The sequence below is a fragment of the Phaethon lepturus genome, unplaced genomic scaffold (assembly GCF_000687285.1).
Source record: "Phaethon lepturus isolate BGI_N335 unplaced genomic scaffold, ASM68728v1 scaffold22182, whole genome shotgun sequence".
In the NCBI taxonomy this organism is placed as follows: Eukaryota; Metazoa; Chordata; class Aves; order Phaethontiformes; family Phaethontidae; genus Phaethon; species Phaethon lepturus.
In genome coordinates this window covers 20,909-33,879 of record NW_010524372.1, presented here as the reverse complement: position 1 = coordinate 33,879, position 12,971 = coordinate 20,909, and the positions used below count along the sequence as shown (strand labels likewise).

At 42.8% G+C, this 12,971-nt stretch overlaps 1 protein-coding gene across 1 annotated transcript; it reads left to right on the top strand.

Annotated features, from left to right (window-relative positions):
* Positions 1-4: 4 nt before the first annotated feature.
* On the top strand, positions 5-11,422 carry LSG1 (large 60S subunit nuclear export GTPase 1; the record flags this gene model as incomplete). The annotated part of the gene is made up of 12 exons (XM_010282431.1): positions 5-69; positions 638-724; positions 1,593-1,679; positions 3,771-3,831; positions 4,537-4,713; positions 5,768-6,193; positions 6,506-6,607; positions 7,422-7,581; positions 7,862-7,990; positions 8,634-8,713; positions 9,367-9,540; positions 10,941-11,422. Coding segments are annotated over 12 exons (1,728 nt in total), but the record flags the coding sequence as incomplete, so codon positions are not given.
* Positions 11,423-12,971: the final 1,549 nt, after the last annotated feature.

The following is a 12,971-nucleotide window of genomic DNA, read 5'->3' as shown; positions in this document are numbered from 1 at the left end:
GGCCCAGGAGGCCCAGCATGTCCGGCAGCTACATGAGGAGAACCAGCAGTTCCTGCGCATCCCACGGAGGTGAGTCCTGTAGGGCTGGGCCTGGATCCCCTCTGCCGAGTGTGCTCAGCCCCTTGGTGGCTGCAAGCCTGGAGACAGCCCTATGCTTTGTCAATACCCTGATTTTGGGGAAGCTACTACCTGGCCTGCATGAGCCTGATGTAATCTGCAGGTCTGCCATGTGGGTGCTGATGGCCCCAGCTCATCTGTCCTGATTGTGTGGGTTTCCTGCTCAAAGCCTGGCACTGCTGGAGCTGGTGCATGCAGGCCACCTTTCCAGAGCTCTGTGTGTGGTCAGCAGAGAGATCAGTCCCCCATCTTAAATGCCCTACAAATCTTAGCCTGAAGAAACAGCTTTGTGAGATCTGCTGTGCACAGGATAGTGTCTTCTCAGCTAGTAGAGTTTAGAAAGAACAAGGAAAAAGGTATACTTAAACCTACTGAAAAGAGGTGCATGCATGTCTGAACTGTAACTGTCTCAGTATAGCTGCATGTGTGGTGCCTGTGTTCTTTATGGATGTTTATTGCAGTAATGTAACTGGTGTAACTGCCACTTCTGACCATTCACTGCAAAATGTCATTGTTACAGGCCACATTGGGATAGGACAACCAGCGTGGAGGACCTGAAGCAAGCTGAGAGGGAGAGCTTTCTCGAATGGAGGCGACAGCTTGCCCAGTGAGTATGCCACTTGTGTCTGGGTAAGTAGTAGGGATTTGGATACACAGGAAGCAGTGCTGTGTATTTATCCTTGCTGGATCTATAAAATTAATATCTTGTGAGTAGCTCCCTGTTATCATTTTGGAAGACTGGACAGTCCAGACACATCTTTGTAGTGAGTTTTGCAAAGGTCTTTTGTGTGTGTATGTTCTTGTACTGTTTACAGTTAAAAATTCTTCAGGGTGGAGTGTGATGTTCTGCTCTTGCCTGTGAAATGGAGGAGTGGTGAATGTGTCTCCTAAGAGTAACAGTGCTGCTCTGAACAAGAGTGTGGTGCTGCCAGCCTGTGTACACCAGCTCGTGCTGGTCTGGTGCTGCATCTGCTGGCCTGGAGAGTTACGTGGTATCTGCTCACACCCTGCGAACCCACATTTGCCCTGAGTAAAGTCATTCAGGTGGTGGTAACAGCAGGTTAAGAGTTGTATAAAGCCATTGCAGGTACCATCCCCAAATTCATTATTTTTTCCAGGGTGGTACTCAGTTGAGTAATAACTGGTGGCATTTGTGGTAACTTCTCTGGTTTATTATTGTGGCTCTGAAAGTTCACAGGAAAACTTTTGGTGAGTTTTTGCTCTTTCCATTATTTACCACTTTTCCATTGGCATGATCAGGAGCTATTGTGTCACTGCTGAACCAGTGCCACTGACACCAGTTTACCTGGGGCGCTTGATCTATTTGCAAAACTAGCAGAAATAATACCTACTATATGATTCTGATTTGATAGCTGTCTCTGAAACTAAAGCCTCCCGGATCTGAGGAAGCACTGGTGGTGTGCTTATTGCCTGACATGGGCCAAATATGATGTCTTTTTTCTGTTTTTTCTTAGTCTTGAGGAAGAAAAAAAGTTAATTCTAACCCCATTTGAACGAAACTTGGAATTTTGGCGTCAGCTTTGGAGAGTCATTGAAAGAAGGTAAAGTGCATCACTATCTGCTTTTTAAAAGTAATGTTTGGTATGTTTTCCTGAATTGAAGCTTTTGAGGCAAGCTTTAAGTGTCTGAGCACAGGAAAAACAATTACATGTAGTAATGTTTTACTATCAGCACTGAAGTGATTTTGTTTTGAAGTGATCAAAACGTGACGTGAACAAGGGCAGCTGCTCAGTGGTGCACGCAAGCTCTCAGCACTGCAATTCTGCAGGCGGTTTGCTGCAAGTCTCATGATTCTTCAGATGCTGCTGGTCTTGGCCTCTTCCAGTAACTCTGTGTGGGAGGCTGCTTTTGAGAATGTGTCTTTGAGGTCTTTTGCCAAGATTAACCCTCTCCCCTCTTTCTCAACCACACAGCCGCAGCCTGACGTTCAGGGGCAGGAGGCAAGGGAGATCAACGAAATAACGTTGGGAAAGAAAAGGCCTCTTGGTGCTTGGCCTCTTGCCATGCAGAGAAATTGCAGCAGTGTGCAAAAGACAGCAGCCTGTCATATCACAGAAATAGCTTTGTTTGCCCTACTGAGCTGTAATACAATAGGAGTGCTATCTACTACGTTAATCTAACTGGGGCATTTAATTTCAGTAGTAATTAAGTTTGAGATCATCTCGTCTGATTTTCCTAAAATTGAAAAATACTTCACCAGTGAGGTCATGGGGAGCTGGTTCTTTCACAGAAGTGGCTTTGTACTGGGTGCTGCTGGGCCTTTGTCTGGGAGGGACCTAGGTCGGGAGCATCATGTTGTGCGGTGTGAGTGTATTGTGTGTTTTGAGGTGGCTGGAATGCATTATTAATGCCTTTCTCCTCTTGCTGGAGCTTTTTATTTCGTGTAGAGTGAGGATGCTGTCTCAGAATCAAATGGAAAAGTTCAGTCCCTTACCTTGCCAGATGATTTGATCTGTTGTCAGCCTTTTCTTGTGTTTGCTTCAAACTAGCTCACAGTGGTGTGATTTGGTAACTTCTCTGTATCCCATCCCAGTACCATGGTGTCAGCTTTCTTTTGTATTGGTTTTTGGATTTCTGTAACTGTTCAGTATCTCTTTGTACCCATGTGGCTTATTAAATGACTCGCTTGGGGGGTTTATTGATTTTTTTTTTTTGGTTTTGTTTTGTTTTGTTTTTGTTTATATGTAACCAACTGCCTAGTGAGGCTTAAAATTCTTCCTTTCAACCCGGGGTGTTCTGAGCTGTCCTGAGTTAACAGAAATCTCTGTCAAACAATTAGAATCAGCACATGGCAACCAGTGTTTTAAATTACCTGCCTGGAGAAGTTCTCGTGGAAGAGGCTGTAGTTAAATTTTCCCTCTCATTTTGAAAAAGGAAGCATGGATGTTTCTAGTATCTGAAACCAGCACGTTGAATTTGCTTGTAGAACTGATAGGTCTCGCTTATATTTGTGGTGGCAACCTGGTGTCTGGATCTGGAAGATGTTTCCTAAAATTACGCTTGCAAGGCCTTGCTTGCATGAGGGAGCAATGTATTGTACTAGAGTCTAAGACTATTCTTTCCCTGTACTATGCTTTTTGTGACGAGAAGAGCACAGAGGAAATTCTGAAAATGTCTGATAGCAAATGCTTAGAATCTGCAGGTCACTTGTGGGAGACTTTGTACATCTTGCTCCATGTACAGGACACAACAGTGTTCCAGAATATCTCACTGCCACAGTTTGTGGATGAGAATAGACAGAAATAAAGTTGTGTTATCACAGTTTTTATTAACATTCTAAACGGTAGAATACCCCTACTCTGGTTCTTGCCAGCTGAGCATTTCTGAAGGGTAGGTGGATTGGCAAAACCCACGTGCTTCCTTTCCCCTTGCTGGCTGTACAGGAGAAATAGCCAGGTGAGGCAGAAATACTGTACAGCAGTACTGGCTTGTAGCATAAGCATGCCTCTGTTGGGCCATATGGGATGCTGAGACGCTTTGTTAATTCAGTAAAGGTACTTAGTAGGATAATGCAGTTAAAACCATTAAAATTCCAAGCAAAACATAGAAGTCAGTAATCTGCTGTGTCTTGCTGCTTTCTTTGAGGCAAGGTAAGAAAGAGTACTTTATGGGGCTTTCTTTTATTTTTGCAGTGATATTGTAGTCCAGATAGTAGATGCTAGAAACCCCCTTCTTTTTAGATGCCAAGATCTGGTAAGTAAACCTTTCCTGAACGTTGTCTTCATTTTATTTCGTAAAGTTTATATGATTTATTTTTTTGTTTAACACATTCAGCCACCTTGAAGCTGTTCTGCTGTTGTGCCTAACTGGATATCTTATTTATTCATGCAAGTATTCTAGCATGAAATTATTTTTGTTGAATGTTTTTATTAATTCACACGGTGTTGTGGATTTAGAGGCCATTTTGCAGACGTTATATTGCAGGTATTATGTTGCTTCTCATTACACACTAGAAGTGTCCACATTTAAAGGAGTTGTTCTGTTTAAAAGCATAGTGGAATAAAAATGGTTGAGGATTACTGTGCTGAAAGCAAAGGGTCAAGAATTATTGAAGTGTCAACTTTGTAATGATAGGCTATAGAGCACTGCATCTGTGAGATACGAAATTGCTCAAATAGCTGATTTTGGGAGTTCCTGCTGTGAGGTGCTAATTAATATCTTGTCGTAGCTCTAAGCAGACAAGGTGTTTGTACACATGGCCAGAAATAACCTGTATTGCAGTAGTTGCATGCTCCAATTTGTTCTTGTAGCTGTCTGCTAAACACCAGTTCCCTCTAGCCCTCAGCTACGCTCATGTGCAGCTGGATGGGGTAACTCGTCTTGCTGCTGTTACATCACCTTGGGGGAAGGAGGAGTCCAAACCAGAGTACGAACAGATCCTTCTCTTGTTTTCTGCAGGAAAGGTATGTTAAGGAAGTCAGCAATGACAAGGAGAACATGATCCTGATAAACAAAGCAGATTTGCTGAGTGAGGAGCAGCGGGCTGCTTGGGCACAGTTCTTTGAGAAAGAGGGCATTAAGGTGGTGTTCTGGTCAGCTTTGGCAGAGTGCAGACGGCTCTCTGGAGAAGCAAAGGTACTGTGGATGACCAGTTCCAACTGGATATGTGCTGGCTACCTCTGATAACTTGCTTTGTAGTTATGCTTGTGGTATACCTGAGCACTTCTCTAGGAAAGGCACAGTCCTTGTCTCAAAGAAGGATTATTCTAGGGACCTATGTGGATGTAAACCAGCATTTTAATGATTGATTCGGAGACGAAGGTGAGGAGAGTAAAATGGTGGACAAAGTGGTATTCCATTCAATCACTGTTTATAGTGCTTGTAATTTCTCTTTTGGTTAATGATGTGATAAATAATACTGAACTAGAATATAAATTTGTTCCTTAAGGCTACTGATGAACAGCTACAGAAACAGCCCTTATAGATCTGTTTGCGAACTCTTAACTCATTGACAGAATTGGAATCCTTTCCAAGGGACATGCTGTGAAGGATGTGGTTATCTGTACAGAGGATTTTTCTCTCCCAGGGAGGGGAAGTGTTTCTTAGAGAATCTAAAGTACCTGAGAGCCTTTCTTTGCCCAGTGGAACAAGCTGTGCTGCTGCCCCAAGTTACGTGTTGTTATGGAAAGGTCTTTCTTTTTGAATGTGAAATGTTTGCAGGGAAGAAATGTAAAGAATTTGACTGAAGACAGCTTGAAATTATTTTAATGAAATATTTAGATCTGAAACAAAATGGCTTTGTGTTCTGAATATTCTGAAAAATTTACATTCATTCCTATTACTAGGAATACTCGATAATTTAAAAAAAAATATTTGCTGGCTGCTACTGCTGTGTAAGGGTGGTGTGGGTGTGTGCACATTCAGAGTTGTGTTTCTGGAGAGAAACCTCTAATGAATTCCCAATGAAGCTAACAATCCCTCTTTGAATACTTCTGTCATTCTCCTAAAACGGGCTAGTTGTTCCTACATCCTACTTAAGACCCCTAAAAAAACCTGTGTGAAGTAAGCAGTGACTTGTCAGTCCATGGGATGTGGCTGATGAAAACACAGTTGACTGCACTGCCAAGTACTGCAGTCAACAGAGCAAGACTTACTGTTGTTCTTATGTTGTGAAATACTGTTCACACAGGAACTAGATGCTGAAGAAGTAGCAGAGGACCCGACTGATTCTGAGGATGAAAGCTCCAGTCAAGAAGAAGATGACACAGCACAAGACAGCGCAGAAAGCGCATCCACAGGCAATGCTTTGCAAGCTGTAAATCAAGTTCTGGCTAGTGATGATGACAGTAGTGATGAATATGAAGACTGTGAAGATGATGAGGAGGAAGCGTGGCAAACCTGTTCTGAAGATGAAGGCGGGGACAAAGTAAATGCTGTTGCTCCAGAGAGGGTGGAAGACAGGACTGATGGTGCTGCAGTGCAGCATGTAGTGCAGGAGCAGAACAGGAATGTTAGGAACTTCAGCCATCTGGTACAGAGAAATGAGCTGCTGGAGATACTCAAAACCATGCACAGTGGACCAAGGGTGAAGGATGGGGAAGTAAATGTTGGGCTGGTGAGTTGGACTTCGTGCTTAAATGGAACTTGCTTAATCTAAATTTTAATTCCATATGCCTTCCATGGGAAAAATTCATCCTGTAGCCTGGCTTTCTATAAGGGTAAAAAAAACCAAACTAGCAAGCACAAATCACTGAGGGTTTTGTGCAAAGATTAATTCTGATGTTCCTGGAGCTCAGTGTTGCCCACTGCTTGCCTTAATACTTTTTCAGTACATTTTATTAAAGTACTTTTGTGTCGGAGCTCTGCCAGTCTTCTGGCACTGCCCTGCCTGATATCACTGTTACCATTCCACTTCCTTGTCATCTAGGTGGGTTACCCTAATGTTGGCAAAAGTTCAACCATCAACACAATCCTTGGAAATAAGAAGGTGTCAGTGTCTGCCACACCAGGCCGTACGAAACACTTTCAGGTATTGCTAACAAAGAGCATTGATCTTTTTTTTTTTTTTCTCCTAGTGGAAGACAGCTTCATTATGAACTAGTTTTTTATGAACAAGTGGACTCACTGGGACCTCTGTTTGCCAACCTGAACTCTGCCCAGCAAAGTTTAGGCTGCAGAGGAGTGGGCTTGCTGTATAGAATTTTGGAACTATAGTTCTTGCTTCCAAACTCTTGCCACAGTTTGAGAGTCACTCATGAGAGCTGCTGTGCAGTGGGAGATATTTTCCATTTCCTGATTTTATTTAAGTAGCTTGGCCCTTCTTTTTTCGATACCAGTCATGAGGAGAGAACTTCTGAAAAGTTAGTGCTCCTCTGAATAGCTTAAGGTCAACCTTTCAAACCATCTTGTCAGCAATTGTTGCTTTAGGTGTAATTATGCTGCTGTTTTCATATTGATCAAGCTCTTAGCATTGGAGTCGCTACCTCAAAATTATAAGCATTGTAGGATTTGTACTTGTGCTATCTCCTACCTGTTTCAAAAGGTCCAACGTGGTTAAAGGTTTCTGGAGAGCTTGCTCCTCTCCTATCAGACTGGAGAGCTGAAGACCTTGCTACCCCCATCTAGACACCTTATTTATGAAACTTGGAAGTGCTGCTCTCTTCCACATAAGATTTCCTTAATTCATTGGCTGTGGCCAGCAGGGCAGATGTCTGTTTAGCAGAATTTGTGCTTATTCTCATTTGCATCCTTGTTCCATCTATGCATTTGATTTTTTTTGTGTTCCTTTTTCCTCCATGGACACTGACTTGCCTTGGTGAACTCATTGGTTATTTATTGTGTAGACCCTGTATGTGGAGCCTGGCCTGTGCCTGTGTGATTGCCCTGGTCTGGTGATGCCATCTTTCATCTCTACCAAGGCAGAGATGATTTGTTCTGGAATTCTGCCTATAGACCAGATGAGGGACCATGTCCCACCCATTTCTCTAATATCCTTTGCATGGCGTCTGAGAGTGTCTGCAAGCATTGGATTTGGAGTATGCAATGTAGCACATTCCGGCCCTGCTGGGGCACAGGTGCTCATGTGTTGAGGGTGGTGGGGCACACATTGAACAAAAGAGCCCTGCTGCATTGGTCTTTCCCCATCTCATTTCAAATGTGTCTTGTTGTCAGACTTGCATTGCATTTGGCTTGTGCCAAAAGTCATTCTTAACATGTGCTTTTGAAGTGACAAGAGCAAGATTACTTGTGTAGCTGAAAATCACTAGGTGGTTTCCTTCACTAGCTTATGTTTGCCAGCATATCCCACGAAACATTTTGGAAGCAATTTATGGAATAAATATCATAAGGCCAAGGGAAGATGAGGATCCGGATCGAAAGCCAACAGCTGAAGAGCTGCTAACAGCATATGGATGTGAGTGATGATCCCCTTAAAACCTATTGCCTGTGCTGTATGTGTAGTACTTAACATGGCCTTAGGAGAACTTTTTAAAGTTAAGCCCAACTCAGGTTTGTCATGCATTGAACCTCCCTGCTAGGACTTGACCTTCACTCAAGAAGGGCCTTTGTTAACAGCTGATCTCATGTGTGTATTGCAGTGGTGCTTTGCCAGTTTTGTCAGATGTAGTGATTGTGGTGAGGCTGTTTGAAATGTCCTGCCAGTCTGTGTAGTGTGCTGCTGTCATCTTTTTAGATACCTCTCACCAACTGTGTCTTGAATTAGACTTTGAAGAATGCAGTGAAGGTTTATCTCCCTTGTCTGATTCTCTAATGCAGTTAATCTTCTCTGGTCTTAAAACAAAAATTAGAAACAAACAGGTTTTCTGGTAGCAGGGAGATATCAGCTCTCATCATTCCTTTCAGGTTAGTATGCTTCTGCAGCACTTCTACAGTCAGCAATGTTCCCTTTTTTCCCTGCTTCTCCCAGCAGAAGCCTCTTTCCAAGTGAGGTTTTTTTGAGGAAAGGATACAAATGTGCTGTTAGGCAGCAGAGAAGAATGTATTTATTCTCGTGTTGTATGTATTGATACAGAATGTACTTTGGATTTGTCTTCCAGATATGAGAGGCTTTATGACAGCTCATGGACAGCCAGACCAGCCGAGATCAGCTCGCTATGTGTTAAAAGACTATGTCCGTGTAAGTGCTTCCTACATCTGGGTTTTTCTCCCTGCTAGGAGGTGAATTGAAGGTTTCACTGGGGCATGAAGGAGCATAATACAGTGAATTCTATTTCTCTGCATAAAATGACTATATATTAAAATACTCTTTAAACGCGGCTACTTTTATGTTTTAAAAGAATAAATGGAGTTTCTTGAGCTGCTTAATCTTAAGAGGTGATTGCATAAAAATATGGTGCTAGCTAAATAAATTGTCATCTCTCTAAAATAGGCAGATATTCAGGAAACGAACTCATATTGTATAGTTGGACCAGTATTTGGCACTGAGGACTGTAGTTCCGACTGTTGTAATACTGCATGCTTCTACAGCACCTCTCAGCAACCTATTGTTGAGTATTTCTTAATAGGATCCTTCAGTACTCCTAAGAGTTTTGCACTGTATTGTTTTCAGCTGGAAATGGTGCTTTGAAGTAGAGGTGGAACAGTACTTTAACACCAAAGTCAAGCCAGTTGTTGCCTGGGAGGAGAAATAAAGTGTACTCATAGTTAGTCTGGCAGTGTGAGCTCCTGGATTTCCAGGGCCCTCCTTAGGTTTGGAGTTGTTTTCTTTCCTCTCTGGGTGTCTCTCTGAGTTTTTTTTTGGGTAATAACTGTATCCCATTTCTTTCACAGGGGAAGCTGTTGTATTGCCATCCACCTCCTGGTCTTGACCCAAATGGTTTTCAGCACCAGCATCAGAGATGCCCAGAGAGCAGACCTGTGCATGCCAGTGGACAGGTGAAGCCTGAGAAGAATACCAAAGCAAAACAAATTGAAAATGTGGTGGACAAAACATTTTTCCACCAGGTAAATTCTGGAGGAGACTTACTCTGGGAGCTTTTTACTGCAGCACTGGTGTGTCATAGTTACTGGAAAAAATAGCTTTGAGGACAGAGGGGTGTTAGATGCTATGGGATCCGCAACTAATTTCTACCCAGGAGCTCAGTGTTCTTTTTCACAGAATCATTAAGGTTGGAAAAGACAAAGCTTTAAGATCATCAAGTCCAACCATCAACCCAACACCACCAAGCCCACTAAACCATTTTGATTATCTCCTAAATCACTGGGAATGTCCTAGGTGACTGAAAGATAGCTAATGAGGTGTGCACAGTTGGCTTTTAAAAGGTCAGTGGGGTGACCCTTGTCATTATGGGCCTAACATCAATCTTGAGCAAACAGGAGAGTGACTGGGAAGACAGACAAGGAAGGAGGGTGGTGTGACATGGCCACCAACCAGGAGCATGGCTTTGGACTAACAGGTTCTTCAAACTAACTTTACTTTTTTGAGATGTTGTCTTATGGGGATGTGATAAGCTTCTTTAAGACAATTGATTTAGTACTACATCGTTATTTTGACTCAACCTGAAATCAAATGAAAACACAAACTGATATAAAAATCTAATTAAGAAATCTCAAAATGAAGTGGAGAATAGGACTTTTTCTTAACTTGTATGCTTCTTGTCAGGTCCCAGAGAGATCTGTTTTGTCCCTATACTACTGAAAAAATGTATTAATGACTTGTAATGGAATGTCAAATCCATAACTGATTAAGTCTGCATACCTGACAAAGATTAGAACAGGGTGTTTAGCAGTGAGGAGGATGGGTCATAGACAGCATGATCCATTCAGTTTGATTAGCTGGATATGAACAGTATTTGTTTCAGCACAGCTAAAGATTGTCATGCATTTTGAAAACAAGAACTCAGGCTCTTTTCAAAAAAACAGTGATCTGTTTCGGAAAACTATGACCTAAAAAGAATTTTTGTGATTACCAGACTGGCTGCCTGAAGTGCTGGCATGAGCTGTGAGCCCTGGCAGTGCTACCCACGCTCCAGACTTGAGCAAGTTATTTTAGTCTCTGGCTTTCACAGACGCCAGACTTATTTGCAAAGACAATTTGCTGTGTGCAAAGCAGAGACTGAGAGTCAATCCTAGCGCCGTAGCTAATGTCTATCGGAGCTCAGTGTCTCGTCAACGCTCTGCCTCCGCTTGCAGTGGCGGACACCGAGGACCTGGCGCAGTGAGGCATGGATGCAGACAGAACTGGAGTGTGCTAGCAGGCTTTGACTCAGCTGTGTGGCATGACCTTTCCTGAGCAGGTCTTAATGGGTTTGAGCTTGCCTGTGTCTGGTTTTATTAACATATCATAGTTCCTTGTGGTTAAATATCCTCTTGTTGGTCACTGGTGATTATGTCTCCTCTTCCAGGAGAATGTTCGTGCCCTGATGAAAGGGGTCCGGGCTGCAATGGGATACCGGCCCGGCAGTGGCCTTGTGCCTGTGACTACACCCAGTCCTGGGAATGTGGTAGGAAAGCCCTGGAAAAAACATGGAAACAGGAACAAGAAGGAGAAAATTCGCAGGATCACTAAGCACCTGGAGGCTTAGCTGTCACACCAGTATCTGGCCTTTCCAGGGCAGGGACTGTCCTGCAGGACTGAACTGAGGGGGGAAAAAAGGGTAGATGGGCATCATTAGCTCACTTGGGAGCTCCGTGCTATGGATTGTCTGGGGCAGGGGATAAGAATGGGCTCTGATAGTTGGAGCTCATCCCTTCTGAGAAAACAGAAGAGACCTGGCCATTTGTGTTATCTGGAAGCCAGCCCGGACATTTGACTGCTGCTGAAATGTCCTTTCAATGGGAGCAGATGGAGCCATGTGGGAATGTTTTTTCCTTCCATAAAGGATGTATTTTATAGCTGTTGGGATCAAAGCAAGCCCTGTAAAACTGACTAAAATCTTCAAACAGTTGAATCTCAATGAGTGATGTTTGTTACATTTTGAGACACTATTGCTCATCTTTTTTTTTTTTTAAGCTTGTTTGTTGATTTGACAGAACACTTTAGTGTGTTGAAAAATGAAGTAAAGGAATCTTTATTGCCCCCTTCCTTCTCTGCTATACCAGCCCTATTCTATAGAATCCAGTACTGAAATGACTCCCTATCGTCCAGCTTAAGGCAGAGCAGAGCACGGCACACAGCACAAAGAAAATGCTGCTTTTATGTCCTTTATACGGAGCTAGTATCATTTGTTTTTCTGTGTGACTTCCCATTGGTATTTTAAAACATTAGCTCTGTTTGGCCAAAAATCTGGTGCTAACTTGTCCTTAAGTATGTTTGAGATTTTACTTCTTATATGGTGTCATGTCCTTGCTGACCTGTTGGGCATTGACCCAGTTGCAGAAGAGTCCTAGTAGCAGATTTTAATGTGTATGTTAGTATTTGTTGCTAAAAAGACTGTACTTACTTGGGGTCAGACTTAAATGAGATTTACTCCTTGGTTGCTTTGCTGAGAAAATGTTTGTGCACTTGGTCAGTGCTTTTCATTCCTAGCCCAGCACAGGGAGTAATGATAGGACTGGAAAGGCTTGCAAAGACAAATTGTGCTTTGTTTTCAGGTGGTGAAGCAGAGTAACAGATGATGCTGGTCTCTGGTACTAAAAAAGGGATTTCTGTCCTGTAATTTTGTACTTTCCAGGCCTTAAGTGTGGATGGAGAGATGAAAGGAACCGCTGAGCAAAGCCACAGCAGATGTGGGGCATGCAACCAAGCTGCTTTTTGCTTTGTGACTCTTTTGGTGCTTTTGTAGAGCCAGTTTGCACTGTGTATGTGGAGGGTCCCCTGATAGCAGATCTCTCATCTTGGCTTCTGCTCCTCTTGGAGTCCATGCTCTCAAGTTCTTAATTACATCACTGGAGGGAAGATACTTCCCTGCCACCTGTAACACTAAAGCATAATTATACTGAATGAGTACAGTCAATGGTATTTTAAGTCAGTGTACCATAGCAGAAAGTAGATTGTCAGGAGAGACTATTTAATCTGGTTTTCCTGGAGAAGGTGATATTTGCCTTTGTTTCCTGAAGAGGTTGTGACCTAACCAAATTGGTCTCTGATCAGACTTCCCCACCCTCCTTGGAGGGTTTTTGTCCCTTATAATACTTTAGGGGTCTGATTGCTCAGAAACACCCATTTCTTTTTGTCCTGTCTTGTGTGAAGCTATTATCTGTCAAATTACCTGACAAACTGAAGTTGGGGTATCCTTTATTGAAGTTTTAAAATATTTTTCTGTTTTATTTCCTTTCAAAGCTTTTTTAATTCTTCATATTCATGTTGCACACACTTGAGTTTTTTCTTTTGCATTCTCAGCCCTTTCCTGCCAGCTGGACAGGCTGTGTCCTGGTGTAGACCCTTCAAAACCTAGTGAATAACAGAAATCCCCAGGGCCTGAGGCTTGGGGTGA